At 37.0% G+C, this 19,940-nt stretch overlaps 1 protein-coding gene across 5 annotated transcripts in view; it reads right to left on the bottom strand.

Annotated features, from left to right (window-relative positions):
• Positions 1–422: 422 nt before the first annotated feature.
• DGKH (diacylglycerol kinase eta) overlaps positions 423–19,940 on the bottom strand; it is a 260,817-nt gene continuing 241,299 nt past the window's right edge. For 4 of the 5 annotated variants that reach the window (XM_037800613.1, XM_037800614.1, XM_037800615.1 and 1 more), the window contains 6 exons: positions 19,298–19,403; positions 17,574–17,666; positions 14,681–14,800; positions 13,592–13,700; positions 12,189–12,322; positions 423–4,999 (listed from right to left, as the gene is read on the bottom strand). In XM_037800613.1, the coding sequence (XP_037656541.1) occupies positions 4,916–4,999; positions 12,189–12,322; positions 13,592–13,700; positions 14,681–14,800; positions 17,574–17,666; positions 19,298–19,403 (646 nt within the window). In that variant the 3' untranslated portion in view covers positions 423–4,915. The remainder of the gene's footprint in view (positions 5,000–12,188; positions 12,323–13,591; positions 13,701–14,680; positions 14,801–17,573; positions 17,667–19,297; positions 19,404–19,940) is intronic. The other variant, XM_037800616.1, reaches the window with a different exon arrangement.

Here is a 19,940-nt window from a genome sequence, read left to right as displayed (position 1 = left end):
CAGCCCAGGAGGAGATAATGGACAGTTTGCTTTAGATATGATGTATACAGGTAACCACTATAATTTTCTAAGTCATTGCTTTTTATGAATATTTCCTCCTGGGTTCCTGTTAAAAATAATTTCCACAAAGTCTAAAGTAGTGTCCTCTTTGTTCAGTAAACTGAGCTAAAGAATCTTGGGGCAAGGATGTTTTAGTAAATTAAACCAATATGCAAAAATTATTAAGTGAAGGATTTCTGACAAATCATTGGGAAAGATCTCATTACAGAATTAATTATGCATTTTTTGGGTCAAACATATCAGATGTTATTTTCAGGCACTTTTTTAAGGTATTATTAACCACGTAAAACTCAAGATAAATGAGCATAACACAAAAACAGATCTGTATCTAGCCAAACATGCCTTCTTTGAGGGCTTTAGTGAAACATTCATTTTACTTGCAATCTTTTTTTTTTTTTTTTTGGCATGCCTAATGACTAATTTATGTGTGTGCTGCTATGTACCCTCAGGCATGAACCAAATCAACAGGATAATGTACTGATAAATGAAAATGTACAAATTCTAAGGGACTGAGCTGGTCTTTCCTTATCTAAGTACATATTCTTCTGAAATGTTCCCTGGGACTTAAGTTGTGAACAAATGAGCATACCAGTGGGCAGAAAACTGAGCAAATGTGGATTGTTTAGTGACTTAAAGGTGGGGTGAGGTGCTTGAGAGTGGCCAGCTCTGCTGGTCAGCCCTTCTCTTCTGCTCAACTTAAGCGACCAAAACACAACCACTGGGAAGGTTGTGCTTATCTAGAACAGAATTAGAAGTAAGTGTTGAGAAGACACTTCAGCTAGGGTGAAGAATATGTGTCAGCTCCATTCTGGGGTGAGCTGGAGACATGGGAAACATGGGGTGGGCAGCCAGCTATTCTGAGGACCTTCTGAAGACCCGGGATTTCTGATATCTAGGAGGGACAAAAGGGATCTAGGCTAGTGTAAATCACCAGAGGATCTTACTAAAAGAAGATTCTGATCCGGTAGGTCTGGAGCGGACCTGGGAGTCTGCGTTTATGTAAGCTCCCACGTGATGTTGACTGTGGCTGGCTCGTGGACCACATTTTAAGCTGTCCACTAGAACTTCTGCAGTAAAAGAAATATTCTACATCTGCACTTTCCACTACGGTTACTGAGCCCTTGGAATGTGACTAGTGCAACTGAACTTCTAAATCAATTAAATTAAATTTACATTTAAATAGCCACAGGGCTAGGAGCTGCCACAGGGACAGCACAGATCTTGACATTCCTGGGTCAGCTCTTCTCAGACAGAACATTAATATATATCCCAGCCCCCAAAATATTGGCCCCCTCAATTTATTTGGATTAGCAGGTATCCTTTTATAAAATGCAAACTGCAAAACGACTTTCTATAAACCATTTTCTTCCTAACCCTTTTAGCTAGATGACCAGAATGTGTGTTTGGGGTGGGAGGAAAGGGTGTGTGTGTGTGTGTGTGTAATTTTGTGGTGGGACAGCTGATGGGGCCAGATGAACAGAAGGCAGTGAGGCAGTGAGAATCTGAGTGGCCAGCATTGTGTTGGCCACGTGGGACGATGGAAAGCCAGGACATGGGAAAAAATCTCAGAAAGGCAGGAGGGAAGATGCTGAAGGGAAACTGCATACTCTGAGGTTTTACTCAGGACTGACCCTGTCCCCTTCCCTTTTGGAAAATGAGCCCGGGAAAGGAAGTGGGTCTTGGCTGCACCCCCCCCCCCACCCTTCCCAAATCTTCCCCGTGCAGGAGAGCCTAGCCGGGAGTGGGTGGGGATGACAGTGGTGACGGGGATGACAGTGGTGACAGCGACGACAGTGGGCAACCCCATGCAGGCTGAGCTTTCTCACCCAGCTTACGCCTGGGTCAAAGAACAGAGGCCTTGCTTGTGCTCCCACAGTGGGATCAGATCCCAGGGAGCAGCTCTTCCTACAGTTGTTCTGTGTTTTTGCAACCCTATCTACAAAAAGAAGCTGGTTCCTCTGTGACCCTGACAGGTGCTGAGGGCACTGTCCTGGCAAACAGGTGTGAGTACAGCGATCTGGGTCCTACACAGCCATACATGGCCAAAGCTTACGGAAAAACGTGCTCTCATTTAACAGAAGAGAGAACATTTTCATTGTAAGGGATTTCCCTCATCCAAAGCCTTATGCAGGAAAATTCCAGCTAATTAAGGATTCTGGTGACTGAAGTTTAGCATATATAAAAGACGTTGCTTAAGAGTGAAAAAAGCAACAGCAAACAAAATTTCAATCATTTTCATCTTACTCTTAAATTCTGAACATGTAATAGCTTGAGAATCTTTACTATCGGTGAAAGGATATTTTGGGACAGTGAAAATCAATAATGATTTTCATAGTCACACACTATTTTCTAGAGTTTCTCTGCTCCTTGCTTCGAACTTGCCTTTTTTTTGGAAGGGCTGCACAGGGCTCTGTGATCTCAGAGGAGTTCCGAGAACCTGGTATCTCATATTTTTCCTTTCACACGAAAGTACTTAGAAGAGAGGACCCCACACAGGGTGGAGGCTGTAAAAGGACTGAACAAGGAGACTTTTCATTTCATAGATGTTTGTAAAATTAATATCATTAAGTGCATAGCTCACTGCCCTTTGAAACTACGTGATATAATTCCCTTTGGAACATTCCCATTTGTTCACAACTTAAACAGGTGAAATTTATTGTCAGACCCAGTTGCTCAGGAACCGACTAGGTTCACTTTTAAAATAGATACCCCATGGTGATGGTAGCACAACATCGTGAACACAATTAACAGTGCTGAAATATATATCTGAATGTGATTGAAGGGGGAAATGCTGGATTGTAGACATGACAACAGAAAAAAAAAATTATAAAGAATCCATGGGATATCTCAATAAAATGAAGATAAAAAAAAAAAAAAAAAAAAAAAAGAATCCATGGGACTACACAAGGCAAATGTGTAGTTAAACCATGGAGTTGAATTAACAGTACAACCATTAACAGCACAACTATAAAAATGTGCTATCACCAGTTGCAACAAATATTTCACAACAGTGCAATGTGTCGGTGGTGGGGTGGTGTATGGGAATCCTGTATTTTATACATGATTGTTCTGTAAACCTACAACTTCTCTAATAAAAAAATTAAAAATTAAAAAGAATCATTTTCATATTGAAAAAAATTTATATCCAAATTTTGTAATTTTAGTGGTCAAATACCCAAGCAATGGACAAGTGTCAAATATTTAAGCTCCTTTGCTATAATTAAATTATGTCTGACAATAACTTATTTGAAATGGTCTTCTATATATATTTCTCTCTCAACATATGGCAAACAATTGTCTAGAAATATCACAAGACTATGCAAGTGTTTATATATACATATAAGTGTATATATGTGCATATGTGTATGTATGCATACGTATGTATATTGTGTGTGTGTGTGCATGCATGTGTATTTATTGAGCACCTAGACGGCTGCTTTATGAAAATTGTCACAGCTGGGTCAGTACCCTATTTTATTCTCTTATATAAGACATTTTAAAACTATTATAATCAATATTTTGGTATATAATGTCTAAAGAAAGTTTAAGGATATTTTTGGGAGTTTTGATCTGTACGCCCTCTGGCTTTCAAAGATTTGATAATTGTAATTTTTACTCCTAATGAGTCAAAAGTTTAACGGTTTCTAAAAAGGAAAATAAAATATACCTCATAGGATGCATGAATTAACTGAGATAATAATAATAATGAAAAGCCCTGAAGCAAAATTTGAAATCTCTTTCATTGGGGAGCTTGTGTCAGAAAGCCACTGAGCTAGCGGGTAAGTCAGGGTGACCCAAAAGTATACAAAGACTCAGTTAACTCCTTGGGGAATTCCTGGATGTCAACAGTCTACTATGTTATAAATAAAGAGAATGTTAAATAATTATTACATTGAAATTAAATATAACAAAATGTGGTAATTTTGCTTTGGAAAGCTAATATGTTCTGTTAGGAAACAGATCATGTAATTTTATGAAAATACCCAGAGAATTTTCTTAATTTACACACCAGCTGTTTCTGATTTGTTGAAATAGAATCGGTTTACATAAGATGTATATCATTTGTTGATTATGGCACCGACCTATGTTCACAAATTCTTACATGTTAGATTATTTATGCAAAATTCCACCTTAAAGAACAGATAAGTGCCCATAGCCAGCAAAAAGGTACTTGGGGAATAATAAATTAAATTCTATTAAAACTGACATTAAAGCCGTTAAAAATGTTACAATATTAGATGTGACATGCAAGGAAAAGAAAGACAATTCAGGCAGGAATACCGTGCATTAAGATTTGCTTTCATTCATAGTATTTGAGGGGCTTTAACTATATTCTTTGACCACTGAGCACTAGAAAATCTGCGGTGATACCAATCTGTTATTTGAAACAGCTTAATTTAGATCTTAGTCTCCTAACCAATTGTTTTAAAGAAGAGGCCAACACTTCTAAATAATGAATCCAAAGAGTTTTAACCGCATATTGTTATGCAGTTGAGCAGTAAGAATATTACATAGACCAGGTTTAAGGAAAGAAAACATTTTGCAAGTCTATCTTTTAGACAACGCAATTGTCTCAGCTTCCTCCTACCTTTTTACTACTATGATCGTATTTGAACAAGTCAGGTCTGCACAATAAGAAAATGGCTTCTTGGAATGTATTTTTTGGCACAAACATATTTTCTAATAACTCAAACCAAATCTTTCACCCTCAGCAAAATATCAAGCCATCGAGGTGCTTCAGTGGTGCTTACTTTATCGATGCAGAAAACTATAAGGATAGCAAATTGCTTCCAAGAACTTTGTATTAAGTAGCAATTACTTCTCTTCCAAGGAATAGCACCGAAATGATTACACCTCAGACAGGGGAGTGGCTCCTTCCAAGCTCTTTAATTCCCTGGAGAATTCGCTTCATATGCCCCACTTTCGGAATCCCCAGGTCCTGAAAAAAAGAAAGGAAGGAAGGAAGACAGGAAGAAAGAAAAGGAGAAGAGAAAGAAATTTATTGATAAGAGAAAACTGAGCATTAAATATTTAACCAGCAATTAGCATAGTTAGCATTCAGTTCACATTCAGTGGTTCAGGATGTGAAAGCCAGAAAAATAAGTTTATAAAACAAACATTACCTGACACAATGAAACTTACCAACTAGAAAAAATATTTCCAACACAAACCTCAACTGTGAATTCTCATAAAGTCTGTCCAATGGCAGTTCTTCAAGATTCAAAACTAATTTAGTTTCTCCTTTTTTTCTTCTTTCTTTCCTTTTTTAAACACGGGCTCTTTTTGGATCTCTGAGAAAGATCTCATATAACTCCAGGACATCCAATTAGGCTTAAGGCAACTATACATTTCCTGAGCATGTGTTAAATTATCAAACATAAAAGCAAGGCCAAGGAGGCAACAAAGCATGGAAAAATGGCACCGTTTAGCTGGAACGCAGCATGAATAGAAAAGAAGAGACACAGGACATAACCCAGGAAAAATGGGTTGCAAGGTGAAATGAACACATATTTATGTCTGTTCTGTAGCTCTGAAGAAAAACCCTCCTCACTATCAGTCCAGGGGCAGGCCTATTCCTGGCTGGCCAATGAGATCACCCTAGGGGCAGGCATATTCCTGGATGACCAATGAGATTACCTCAGGGGCAGGCATATTCTTGGCTGGCCAATGAGATTACCCCATCTCCTGGCCACTAATATTGCTTCAGGGATGGGCATGTGACCCAAGCCTAACCAGTCAGAGTTTTTCCTGGGACTTCAGTTAAAACCAGCAGGAAAGCAGTTTCCTCTGCTTCTGAGATTGTGGGCACCAAGTACCGTGTAAGGCTGAATTCATTCATATCTCTGTGAATCTTCTTAGTCACCCCATGGAGGCAATTCCTATTACAACTAGTTCAGCCCAGTCAAGGAACCAGGTGACCAGCACTGCTTGGGGCAGGATAATGTCACCTCAACTTTTTGGAAAGCCACATCTGTTGTCTCAAATGAAGTTCTCTATTGACAAAATAGAGAAGAAAGAAAAAAGTCTTTCTTCCCATTTTCTATCTTTTCTTTTCTTTCTTTCCTTCCTTCCTTCCCTCTCCTATTTTCTCTCTTCTTTATTTATTTCTTCTTGGTCAAGACCTTTAAAAATAACTTTTTAAAATGCACATATTCTAATTCTTGACCAGTACTCTTCAGACAGTCAAGGCCATGAAACATAAGGACAGACTAAGAAACTGTCACAAGTTTGGGTATCTGTGTGACACCTGAGGCTCAGAGCTAGAGTTCTGCAGCTATGAAAGTCAGTATTACCCCATACAGCAGCTATTAAAAAAGCTGAAAAAGAGTTCAGACTTCAATTTGAGATATCAGTGAAGCTGATCTGGTTAGGACTAAGGCAAATAAGACTAAAGAGTAAAGGACGACATTGATGGTGTTTTAAAATTTCAATTTCTGTGTGACAACCAAAGGAAGAGATGTTTATTTGGTGCAAAATCTATATTTCCTGTAGTACACTATATAATTTAACTTGTATAGTCAGTTTATTCAAACACAGTTACATGGAACTTTGGATAGGGAGTGAGATCTGGTTGGTTTGTATAGGTTAGTGTGAAGCCCTGATACATCCCAGAGTAATTTGGGCTGAGAATAAAAATGTATTTGTAAAGCCCGCTTGAGGGACTGGGGAAAAATAAGGAAACATTAAACTTCCCTGCATGGGAAATTACTGATATTCTCACAAGCATTGGGGACTACCAATTTAGAAGGCTGATCCCTCAATCTTGGGGCTTGTCTTTATGAACCTTGTTACTGCAAAAGAGAGACTAAGTCTACTGATAATGGGCCTGACCGTCACCCTCCAGAGAACCTCTTTTGTTGCTCAAGATGTGGCCTCTCTCTCTAAGCCAACTCTGCAAGTAAACTCACTGTTCTCCCTCCTACATGGGACCTGACTCCCAGGGGTGTAAATCTCTCTGGCAACGTGGGACATGACTCTCAGGGATGAGCCTGGCCCTGGTATCGTGGGGTTGAGAAAGTCTTCCGGACCAAAAGGGTGAAGAGAAATGAAACAAACTAAAGTTTCAGTGGCTGAGAGACTTCAAACAGAGTCGGGAGGTCATTTTGGAGGTTATTTTTATGCGTTATATAGCTATCCCTTTTTAGTTTTTAGTGTATTGAAATACCTGAAACTGTTGAACTGAAACCCAGTAGCCTTAATTCTTGAAGAGGACTATATAACTATATAGCTTACATGGTGTGACTGAGTGATTAGGAAAACCTTTTGGCTCCCACTCCCTTTATCCAGTGTATGAACAGATGAGTAGAAAAATGGGGACAAAAATTAAACAAATAAAGGGGGGGGCGGATGGGATGTTTTGGGTATTCTTTTTTGCTTTTATTTTTATTCTTTTTTCTGGAGTAATGAAAATGTTCAAAAATTGATTGTGGTGATAAATGCACAACTATATGATGGTACTGTGAACAACTGTACACTTCGGATGAATGTATGATATGTGAATGTATCTCAATAAAATTGAATTAAAAAATAAAAAAAAAAAACTACTAGGGAAAAAAAGAAACTGTCACAGATCAGAGGAGACAAAGGACTTGTGATAACTAAATGCAGTGTGGTATCTTGAACTGGATCCTAGTACAGAAAAAGGATATTGGTGGAAAAACTGGTGAAATCCAAATAAGTTTTGTAGTTTAGTCAATACATGTTAGTTTCTTAGTTTTGGCAAACAGATTGTGGCAATGTAAGGTGATTAGGGGAAGCTGGAGGAAGGGTACATGGGAACTCACTGCTGTCTTTGCAATTTTTCTGAACATCTAAAATCATTCCAAAAAAAAAAAAAAAAAAAACAACCTGCAGAAAGATGTTCGAACAGTACAACAGAGAAAAATGTCTTTTTTTTTTAAAAAAAAGGCAAGCCCAAATACTAGAAGACGATACCAGTGCCTTCTCCTTGTTTTTGTATTTGGAATGTAACTGCATTTACAGTTGCATTTAGATTCTTTGAGCATAATGTTTATATATTCTTCATACTTTGAAATGCATATGTGTAAAAAATTTCTTAAACATCAGTATCTGAACATACGTTTGGCTCCTTTCCCTCAGAATTCTTCTCATTTCTCAAAGACTTATATTCTGATAAAGTCCTAAGAACTCAATATTTAGCCTTCAGAAATGGATGCTAATTGCATATATCAGGCACTGGGCAAATATTTATCAAAGAATGAATGAAACTCCTCCAAGATAGCCATAATATTCAATATCTGAAAAACTAAGTGGAAGGGTTAAGGCCTAAAAACTCTATGACAACTTTAAATGTAATGTTTATAATCAGTTTGTAAATGTTTGAAGTCAAACAACCCCTTCACAAAACAGAGTTTGAAATATTTGAAAATAAGTAAAAAGATGACTTCCAAAGCAGCCTAGAAAATAGGACTATAAGGCACAAGATTATTTGTCTGAGACAATAAAGATTCCAAACATCCACCTTGTTTTGTAAATTAACACATTATTTTTAAAAAAAACTTTAAAAAAATGAAATAGATCAAATTATTTTAAGATTCACCCACACTCTCTCCCACATCTCTACGAGCTCTTCTAACTCTACAGCAGCAGTGCTAGTGATGAATCTGAGTCCTTCTAGAAAATATTCTCTCCACAGCCAGTGCTATTTGCAAGCTTGAAATAATTTCAGGACAACAGTTTTATAACATTTAACCAACCCACAGAAAACATTTTAAATTAGGCCATATATACACTGTTCTCAAGAATAAAAACTTTTCGGGAAGTAGAGTCTACACAGCATTACTGTTTCAGTGCAACAAGATGAACGTTTTCCACTGGGTTACACTAACTTCTTAGCTATATTTTCTTTACTTTAATTTGAGTTCAACAGTTGCAGGTCTTCCAAGAATTATGCTGCACTAGAGTTATGCCATGACATTTGTTATATCTTAAATTTATTTTTATCATATTCTTTGATTGACTTTTTCTTTCTTTGGATGAATAGGCCTAGCTTTGCCAATGCACCTTTTCTAGATATTCAGTTATTCTTTCACCCAGATCTACATAACTTCCTAAATGGAAAAAAAAAAAAAAACCAAAGCTGGAAAAAAAAATAAACACCCCCTCCCACCACCATGTCTTTACCCTCATTCTGTCCTCCTCTCTTGCAGCAGGTAAAATAATGCAGTTGCTTCACATCTTCGTCTTCTAAGCACATGGCAAATGTTTTTCTTCTGCCAACTTTGGACTGACACTTTGCTATCTCTAGTTGCTATCTAGTGACAAGGAAGTAACACTTGACCCAAGATCTGAGCAGGAGTTAGCCTAATTAGGGTAGAGGGAGAAGCAGGCCAACAGAGGGTTCACTCCTAAGGTGAGAAAGAGTTATAAGTAAATGAAATAAGGCCAGGGTGGATGGGGTATAGCCCAGTCCAAGGAGGGGCCACTGACTCCTTACAAGGGTGATAAATAGGCAAAACCTTGTAGACCTTGATGAAGATGTGGGTATTAACTCTAAATGAAATGGGAAGCCAAAGGAGGGTTTTTAAGCAGATAAATGATATACCTGATTTATGATTTTAAAATATTGCTCTGGTTGCAACGTGGAAAATGTACTGGAGAGTGCATGAGTAGCAGTGGAGGGGCCAGTTCGGAAGCCACTGATGTGATCCAGGCCAGATGCAACATGGGTTTGGATGAGGATTGTGGAAAGAGACAGAGAAATGGATGGTGATTACAATCAACAAGACTTGGTGACGGATTGATGGACTAGGGGGAGATGGACAAAGAAGAGATAGGTGCTAAGTATGGCTCTGGGTTTCTGGGGCTCGAGCACCTGCAGGGACAGTAGTATGCAAAGCACTGGAGAAGGGGCAGGGTGGGAGTGGGATAGGAGACCAAGAGTTTGATTTTGGCATGTTAAGGCTGAGAGCCCTGCATGACATCCAATTATCAAGTAGACAGTTGGTGATACAATCCTGAAGTTCATGAATGAGGTCAGAGCTAGAGGTATACGTTTGTGAGCTGTTGATATATGCATAGACGGTATTTGAAGTAGTGGGGAAGGATGAGATTACCTAGGGAGTAGAGAATCCTTCACCCAATATTTAAAGACTTTATTCTGAAGGGCACACTCCTTTTGACAGCTATTAACAACAGAAAACATGGGAGATTCTTCTCTGGCTTCATGTGCTACAGAAGGTTCTTTCTGTAGTATTACTTTCCTTTTCCCATTTCCCCACACTTTATGTTAGAACTAAAGTAGTTAGCAAGGACAAGGTCGATACTAATTTAAGGGAGAGAATGCAACTTGCATTAAAAATAAAAATGAAACAGAACACAGAAGTTCCAGAAAAAGCTAAAGAGAAAGTTTACTAAAATAATTTTTAAACACCTCCTTTTTTTAACTCTTATTTTATCTTTTTTTTTAGCTGGGTCCTATTATTCTTTGAGTACATGTGTGTGTTTTTTTTGTTTTATCTTGCAAATACCTGTTTACAAAAATATACATTGTATGTGTCTATGGGTGTGCATATATATATATACATGCAGATGCCTGCATGTTGATGTTTGTATATATACACACAACAATACATATATGTGTATATATACACACACCCATATTCTTTATCTTGAATGTATGCTTATTCATGGCAAATGAAATGCAAGCTTCTAGAGGGCAGATCTCATGTAAAGAAGCCGGTATAATGTATTAATCAGTAGTTACTCAATAAATACTGCTCCTTGCAAGGGACAGCAGAAGAAACACAAATATGTTGGATATAATGATCCCCTATGTTTATTTTTGTGTGTGTGCACTCATTTCAGGTTTTGAAGTCAATCTTGGCTTTATGAACTTGAACTGTATATTGTGCTATAACTTAAGTATTCAGATATGTACAAATTTGTTTTATGTTCCAGATTTGGGGCTCTCAACTAAGGTAATTTAATTATTATTTTATTATCATTATTATGGCTAAAAATGTTTAGGTATGACTCTGCTTAATTAAAAGCTATAGTCATACTACCCATTTTCTGTGCAAAGATCTCTGCCAACATATTTATAAATAAAGGTGTAAGGGTTCATGAATTTGATAGGAATTTACTGTATCATAATTCTATGGATTTTAGGACTTGGTGTACAGAAAAGTATTGTGCCTAAAAGTGGGTATTGTCTATAACCCTTAATATCACAAAGGCTATGCTTTAACAAATGATGAAGGCCTTTGTCACTTGCTTATAACTCAAACGTGGAATTTTAAAATGGCAGTTCTTGGTAAGAAAATAAAACATGACAAAACCCTACTCCCGTCTTGCGGATAGACAGAGGCTACTTTGGCTGTTTCCATTGTTGAATCTCCACACCAAAAATAAAAAGAATTGCTGTAGACCATGAATTAATGATTTTCCTCCTCTATCATAAGTGATAAACAGGCTTTAATCTGCTTTCTAAAAAAAGCTAGGCATATTTTTATATCATTTATTAAAGAAAATAATAACTTTTCTTTTTGAAAATAATAAAATTTTCACAGTAAGTTGTGGAAAGGGTGGAAAGGAAATGTGAATTGATTGGTCTAGCTGCTCATGTGACCCAAAAGAGGACAATTTGGAAACATAACAAAATTGTAGGATACAGCTAGCCTTTGCTATAAGCCTCTCCTGTAGTTTCATATAAGCCTCTCCTGTAGTTTCACTCATTAAAAAGACTTTCTTAGTGGAATTTTGAATAAATTTTTGGTTGTCAATCTTATACTTGATATATATTTTAGTCATTTTCACTAACAAGGATCACCTTTCATGCAGATCCAATAAAATGAGCTGATGGAAACATCATCTATTTGAAAACATTAGCACAGGAAGAGCCAAACCAATGGATGCTGAGAAAAATTAAGTTCATGCTGAGCTTCAGCTATAATGGAAGGTGAATGATTTTGACAGGAAAATATTGCTGATGTTCTTGTTTAGAAAGCATACAAGGAACTCAGGCCACCGGACAATGCATGTTAGATTACTGCATGTTTGCATAACATAAGCCAAGCTAAAAGCATGTTAACAGAAGAGGCACAGGAGAAAGGATTCTGTTTTGCACGAAAATTTTCATGAGCAGAAGAGTAGCACAAAGGAAATACCTTAAGATCTCGCCTTTCCAGATGCAAAAGTTCAGCCCCTCTGATGTCATGGCGGATGAAGATTTCTTTGTACTCTCCCAAATTGAGCAGATCCAGCCAAGCAGCAACTTCCTCTGTGCCCCATTTCTGAACTACTAAAGTTAAGAGCAAAACCCCCTTAATTTCTACATGCTCAATGCATTACAAAGCAAAAGACTGGCCAAAGAAGATGCAAAACAGAGTACAGCGGCAGTGCTAGCAAAAGGGATGGGTTACAGGTGCTGTTTCAACAAAACTACAGTTTCATTTTTTCCCATGCAGGTTACAGACTATCAATAAACACAAGGATATGACTATACAAACACTTTCACTGCTGTGCAGCCATGCCTTTAGCTTTAGCCTAATTTCCTCATCAAGGCTACCCGTTTTTGCATTACTAGTATTTTTCATTACTAGGATTAGTGGTGCAAGGTCTAATAAGCTCTGATTATTTCCTAAGGCCATGTAGGAAACCAGTGACAGTCAGAAATGGGCGATAAATGCTAATTAGAATTTAAAATCTGATATGGGGTACTCAATTTTTCGCAAACTTCCCTGCTTATGGTCTTCCTGACCTCAACTGCTGCCTTCATTGATTTCATTACTATTGATAATTACAGCAACAAATGTGTTGTTAAATCAACTTAACAAGAAACGCAAACACTTTGTTCACACTGCTCTCTACGATTAGTTGGATTATATTATTTTTCATATTTGTAATTATTTTCTTGGACATTTTATTCAACACTGATTAGCTTAATAAAAGCCTTTAAAAAGCTGCTTTGTGAAAGTCACAAATCAGATTTTATAACATTTTTTAAAGTGAAATAGCTAACTCAGAAGAAATATAAAATGATTTGATCATAAAGGGCAGTACTGCCATATCCGCAGAACATGAAAGAGCTTTAGTACTAGTACAGTAGGAAGTTCAATCTCCAGAGAAAGGTAGAAAGGCAACTAGAAAGAGCAGCAAAAGAGGGTGTTTAATTTTTGCTTGAGAATTTAAGTATCACAGTAGATTGTTTTTACTACGGGGGGGAATGGTAGAGTAAGACCTTAAAGCAGGGTTAAGAAAATATGCAACTTTAGGTGGAAAATATACTTAGCAAGTTAAAAGGGTACATGAAAGTCTCTACGTTCCATTATCAAAGTAATCTAGACATTGAACTTTGAAGAAGGAAAACACGTTACTGATGCCTTGTATTGCTGTTGAGAAAGAAAAAGAACCATCTAAATAGACCCTGACGAAGAAGACGCAAACTAGTAACCACCTAATTTTCTGGTGTGCTTCCTAAGTACAGATTCCTACTGAATACTTTGATAGGATCTTTATAAGTTGTTCTTTTCGTAATGTGATACTTTTCCTTCCCACATGGACCACCTACCAGGCTGTGAACTTGTCTTCTGCTTCTGATTCTTTTCCTTTTTAAATTTTGGCACCATACGAAACACTGTGCTTTTGCTGTTTCTTTTGGTGTAATCTATAGGAGGCTCCTGTTCAAATTGAGTGAGAAAATAATTTTGTCAGAGTAGTAAAGAGAAGAAAAACTCACTCTGATAATAGATACAACCGAAGAATAGGTAATAAATACTAAACATTACAGAATAGCGTAGCTCCTTCAAAAGAAGTTAATGATCTAATGTACTATTGAACAGGTACAGATTCTCACAAGATGCATTCATTCACACAAATGCCTACTGATGGCTCATTCGAGAGCAGTACATTTAACAGCAGTGTTTAAAATGTGTCCCCCCTTTTGTCAGAAGATGAATTCGAATTCTATTGCCATAGGGTCTATGTTTAAAAAGAAACAGATCGATGACTCCCAGGGGTGTATATCTCCCTGGCAACACAAGATACGACTCCCAAGGATGACTCTGGACCTGGCATCGTGGGATTGAGAACATCTTCTTGACCAAAAGGGGGATGCGAAATGAAACCAAATAAAGTTTCAATGGCTGAGAGATTCCAAATGTAGTTGAGAGGTCACTCTGGTGGACACTCTTGTGCACTATATTGATAACCCTTTTTAGGTTTTAATGTATTGCAATAGCTAGAAGGAAATACCTGAAACTATCAAACTGCAACCCAGTAGCCTTGACTCGTGAAGACGATTGTATAACAATGTAGTTTACAAAGGCTGACATTGTGATTGTGAAAGCCTTACGGATCACACTCCCTTCATCCAGTGTGTGGATGGATGAGTAGAAAAAATGGGGACAAAAACTAAATGCAAAACAGGATGGGATGGGGGGATGATTTGGGTGTTCTTTTTTACTTTTGTTTTTTATTCTTATTTTTACTTTTTTCTGGTATGAGAAAAATGTTCAAAAAACAGATTGGGGTAATGAACGCACAACTATATGATGGTACTGTGAACAGTTGATTGTACATCACGGATGATTGTATGATATGTGAATATATCTCAATAAAACTGAATTTTAAAAAAAGAAACAGATCAAATTGTACATACCACATCCTCATCAGGGTGTAAGATATAATAAAGCCAGGGAATCTCTGTTAATTTTTGTAACTCCACCTCCACAGAGTGTAAGGCATTGGACACCCGCTCTTCGTGTGGCGATTCTAAATGCTATTCACCAGCAGGTTGAAAAACAAAACAGAGCAAGACTCAGTTACCAACCTCGAATAAAATAACAACTCATTTAGACAGTGAACATCCTCTTCTGGATTTTTATAAAGGAATATAGAAAAAAAGGAACATACTCTTTGATATTGACTTTGTTTAAAAATCGGGAGAGATTTGGTCTAATCTTTACTTCCCACAGGTGATATATACGGAGAGTAGGACTTCAATATTAATTTCCCAGGAAAAGTACAGATTTTGATTTTTTTTTTTCTATGTGATCTCCACCCTTCTTCCCTCCCTTCCTTCTTCCCCTCCATCCATCCATTCTGCCTCTTAGGACTAGCACGTGGTCATAGTCTACATATTTATATCAAAAATCCTTATTTAACATAGGTCATTTCATGAACAAATAATGTTTTAAAAATTGGTCAAAAACTTGTCAAATAACAAGAACTGCCTGGCATGAAAGTTTCCTGAAGACTGAAAAGAAGAGAAGGAACAAGTATATGAAATGGAAAAATTTGTGATGAAAGCTGTTGTAAAAATCAGGTCAAAACCAAAATGCTCAATGGTTGATAATCTGGTCATCAGTCAGAATGTATCAGTTAGAAAAGGGGATTTGGAAACTTCAAAGAGAATTTAGCTGGTCACCTATTATTCACATTAACCCATCCAAAGTATTAAAATACATTTATAAGTTCAATAAATGAATAAAGGTGAAATAAAGGCTACCAGGCATAGAGCTGGCAGACAGGTGGCTGGGTTTTGGACCTAGAATTGCAACCAGCTATGCAACCAACAGAAGGCCAATTAATTTCCCGAGACTTAGTTCCTCCTCCGTAAATAGCAGCCTGTGAAGTTTTTTTTTGAGATCTCTTCCAACAAATGAACAGGCTTATGAATTACCTTAAAATTATATTGTTTCTATACGTAAGTTCACAGAATTTTAGAACTGAATGTTTGGGTAATATTACTGTCATTTATAATGGACATTATTTTTTATTTCCCTCTGATTTTAAAAGAATCTATCATTTCTATTAGTTACTAGAATATGGAGATTCTCCACCGTGTTTTAAAAAATTTACTATTTTCCTCTTAATTTAAGAATATATGTCTTATAAAATTGATAAAATGGTTCTTATGTATTCATTCTAGAAGTAAAATAAATATCATCGACTCTTCATTGTGACATCACAATATATGTTGTTTTTAAATCACACATATTTGACAATGATGTGGAGGGGGTCCTGTTAGATTGACATAATGCAATTGATAAATATTCACCAAGGACCTGGATGGGTACATTAGTTGTAGAGAACAAAAGCACAGAATAGGCTACGCTTCTAGTTCTTGTCAATCAGAAATGATCTTAACTGTGTTTCAAGCAACAATGACAACAACAAAATACATGTTTTTAAGCCAAAAACTGGGACCAAAGTCACAATTCACTGGATTCCTACAGGACTTATTTGAAAAGAACTGCAAGGAAATTCTGGTTAAAAACAGTAGTGCTGGTCCCAGAAGAACATAGTTTAAGAATATTAAACCATGTAAAACCAAAAAAATTACCCAACATTAAAAAAAAAAAATTCACAATGCTTGACATTCAATAAACATTTATATATATATATATATATATATATATATATTAAAAAAAACAGTAGTGCCAATATTAGCCAAAAAGATGTCCTCATTTGATTTTATCAAAAAGGATAACAGTGTTTTTTCCTAAAAGTTTTTCTTTCATGGCTATGGCAGAGGCAGCTCACCTCTTGCCCCAAGGAAGCTGTGTTCAAGTGTGCTCTGTAGGTGGGCAAGGGCAATGGACCCCACGCAGGTGGATCCCAACCAAACAGAAATTCCATCCACAGTCAATCATTAGTTAGCTAGGCTGTCTGACACACCTCTGATTCTCCCACAGGGCCAGGCATTATGACTTTAGTATCACTTTTATTCGGGTGTGTATAGGCCCAAGCAAGAGATAAAATTACTATTGAGAGATTGATTCAAGCTCACCACCTATCAGTTAATCAAATTGTTACAATAATAGTCAACGTGTCAGAGGCCTTCCAAGTGTTACAACAGCTTGTGTGAATAACTCACAATCGAGCACTAGGTGGCATCAAGACCCAGCATGCTACAAGATCTGAAAATGAGGCAGTAAAGAAAGGCTGACCAAGCAAACACCGGGCAACCCAGAAGGACATCTAAGGGCTTCTAGTACTTACGCTTGTAGTCCATGGACTGCGGTCAGTTTCGGACAGGGCCTAAACTTGATTTCCAGGACAAATATGAGTTAACCCGGGGCTATGGCTAGTTCTTGAAATGTACTGTGTGAAACACTGAGTCTAGGAAGTGTCTACTGGTAAGCAAATCTGGAGGACCATACCAATCATACTGCATAGGTAAATTCGGGGAACAAAAACTATGATTTCCTCTATTTTTTTTTTTTTTTTTTGTAATAATGAGCACCTTAGGAATGCCCACCACATTTTACAAAGTTCAAGACTCTCAAAACTGATGGGGTAGAGCAGGCTTGCATCAAAACATGATAGCATATAAGATGGAAAATTTCTACTCTTGTTGGCCTGAATCATAACTCTTGGGGTTAGCCATATACTTTCCTGAAGGCAAGAGCTAGGCACAAAGGAGAGCCTAGGATGTAGGACAGAAGGTTGCTTCTGCTTTAGAATCTGATAGTGCATATTCCTAATGAATGGAAGGCCCATTGATTTATGGCATCATTCTCAGGTTAACAATCATTTCCTTTCCTTACCAAAGGAACCCTGCCAACTAGTAAAGATTCTGTTTCATTATATAGTGCCTTCACATTGATGGCTATTTCAGTAGCAGTATCTCTTGTAAGATTCTAGAAGAGAAGAATATCAAAGATAAGTGGCTCTGTATTAAATTGTGATTCAATCACCAGTGAATACGTTAAATATCATTTCCACAATTTAAATTCATAACACACTTTTTAAAAAACCTTCCAAAATTCTATTATACTTGCAAAAGTTCACATTCACATTTGTTGGTACGACAGCTCTTTCATTGATTAAATCACAGAACCAAAAGAATAGACTGATCATAGTGGATGTACTCAGGGTACAAATCCTACCTACAGATAACAGTTATTCCCATTACTCATGGTAATGTTGGGTTTTACAAAGTCACCGAGAACACCAGATTAGTGAATTCTGAACCATTCCTCCTAGGAGAAATACAGGGTTAAGTTTCCGCGACTCTCTGGTCATGACATTTTTGTCAACCAGCTGTATATGACCTTCTTTTATAGCACTTCCATTTAAAGACACCTTATTTAATATAATTGTTGATTCATTAGCATCGAGTTCACAGCCAACAGCACTGTAACTCATGCCTGAATGAAGCTTACCTAACGCAAGTATTTTCTCTGTCAAGCACATCATCACAGCCTTCTTGTGCTTAGAATGCCAGACAGCACTTCGGCACTGTATTTGGCAGCCATTTTAAACAGAGACATCACAAACAAAAAGCACAAAAAAATGCTAAAAACATGGCACTAAGTACTGCAAAAAGAACACCTGCAAAAAGAGCTGAAGCAAAAACGCAGAGCATCACCATGTTCAACCTTAAGCTGGGAATGTATGCATCAGACCAGTCAAATTTTTCACCATTCTGTGCATGTCCATAAATGACTATGAAAGTGCTACAAGAAATACTTTTGGGGTTACAAATGAGTTATAGTGAGAAGGCAAATTCACAAACAGAATTTGTGAATAATGAGGATCAACTGTATGTATATGTTGGCACCAACATATACATATTCCCATAAAAAAGTTAAGTCAAAGAAAATTATGCCTTAGTAGGGACATAATCTGACTAAAATTAGTTTTATCTGCTGACTCTCAGTAGTCACAAGCAGAAGGATTTTTAGACCCCACTGTGTGGACCAACACTTATTTGTATATTAATTTAAGTAACTTCAATGGATAATGGAAAGAATAAATATGGCTATCAGTTTTCCCTGCACTATAGCAATGTACCATGTATCACTGTTCAAGAGAGATATATTTTGTCCATGCTATTAGCTTTTACATTAAAAAATAACAAAACCATCGATTTCCAATTTAATATAACAAAACAGAGTAAGAAAAAATGTCAGTGTACAACTCCACAAACAAATGAGCATCTCCACTAAAGTGCACACTTGTGATACCTGGGCTTCCCAATGTGGAGTGCAGGGGAGACGGAACAGGGAGCGATGGCAGGGGCTAAAAGGAAAAGGAGGACAGAACAGACGGCAAGAGGACAAGTGATTGAAAGTGAAATTGAAAAAAAAAAAGAATTTAAGAGCAGGAATGGAAAAATGGCAAGAACAGGGAAATAAAAATTTGGCCACAAGACATATATAGATTACATAACTTTATTGCAAAGGGGGTGGCATATTGTATATTATTAAAATATATGTGTAACGCACTAAAAAATATGTGGAATGGGAATTCACCGTTAGCTCCTCACCTCTGGACACCTTGGGTTTGCTTTATTCAGTGCATGGGAGCAGGCATTCACAGCGTGGGCCAGTTCTTGCTCCAAAAGACAGTGAATTGCGGCTGCATCGCAAATCCTGAAAGCAAAAACAAAGTGAATGAGCAAAACACTTTTTTGAGCATTGCTGATTTTTTAAAGCGTAGAAGCAGAATAAAACAAGGAAAAAATATAAAACCGATAAAGAAAAAAAATTAATGACTTCAATTATGAGTGGCTCAGGGTAGATAAAATTCAAACTCCATGCAACAAAGAATACTAAATTGAAAATCTTTATTTAAAAAGTTAGGCTGAGAGTCAGAGATAAATATTTGGAAGAACAGAATATAGTTAATAATGCGTCTTTCACTATCATTGGAAAGTGAGAGGTGTTACAAATTTAAAGAGTAAAAACTTATTCACTGAAAGGTCATCTAGAAATAAATACCAAAGATTAGGGGAAAAGCATTACCATATTTATCACTGATATGCTAAGTGCTTTAATACATTACCTAATTTAATGTTCACAACCTTAAAAGGTATCAATGATTAATTTTCTCCACTTTATGAAGACACTGAAGGTCAGAGAAATTTAGAATGTACCCAAAGCCAACAGGTGGTAGATCTAAGACTTGAC

Source organism: Choloepus didactylus, chromosome 12 (genome assembly GCF_015220235.1).
Source record: "Choloepus didactylus isolate mChoDid1 chromosome 12, mChoDid1.pri, whole genome shotgun sequence".
NCBI classification, from domain to species: domain Eukaryota; kingdom Metazoa; phylum Chordata; class Mammalia; order Pilosa; family Megalonychidae; genus Choloepus; species Choloepus didactylus.
This window is presented reverse-complemented; position numbering and strand designations above follow the sequence as displayed.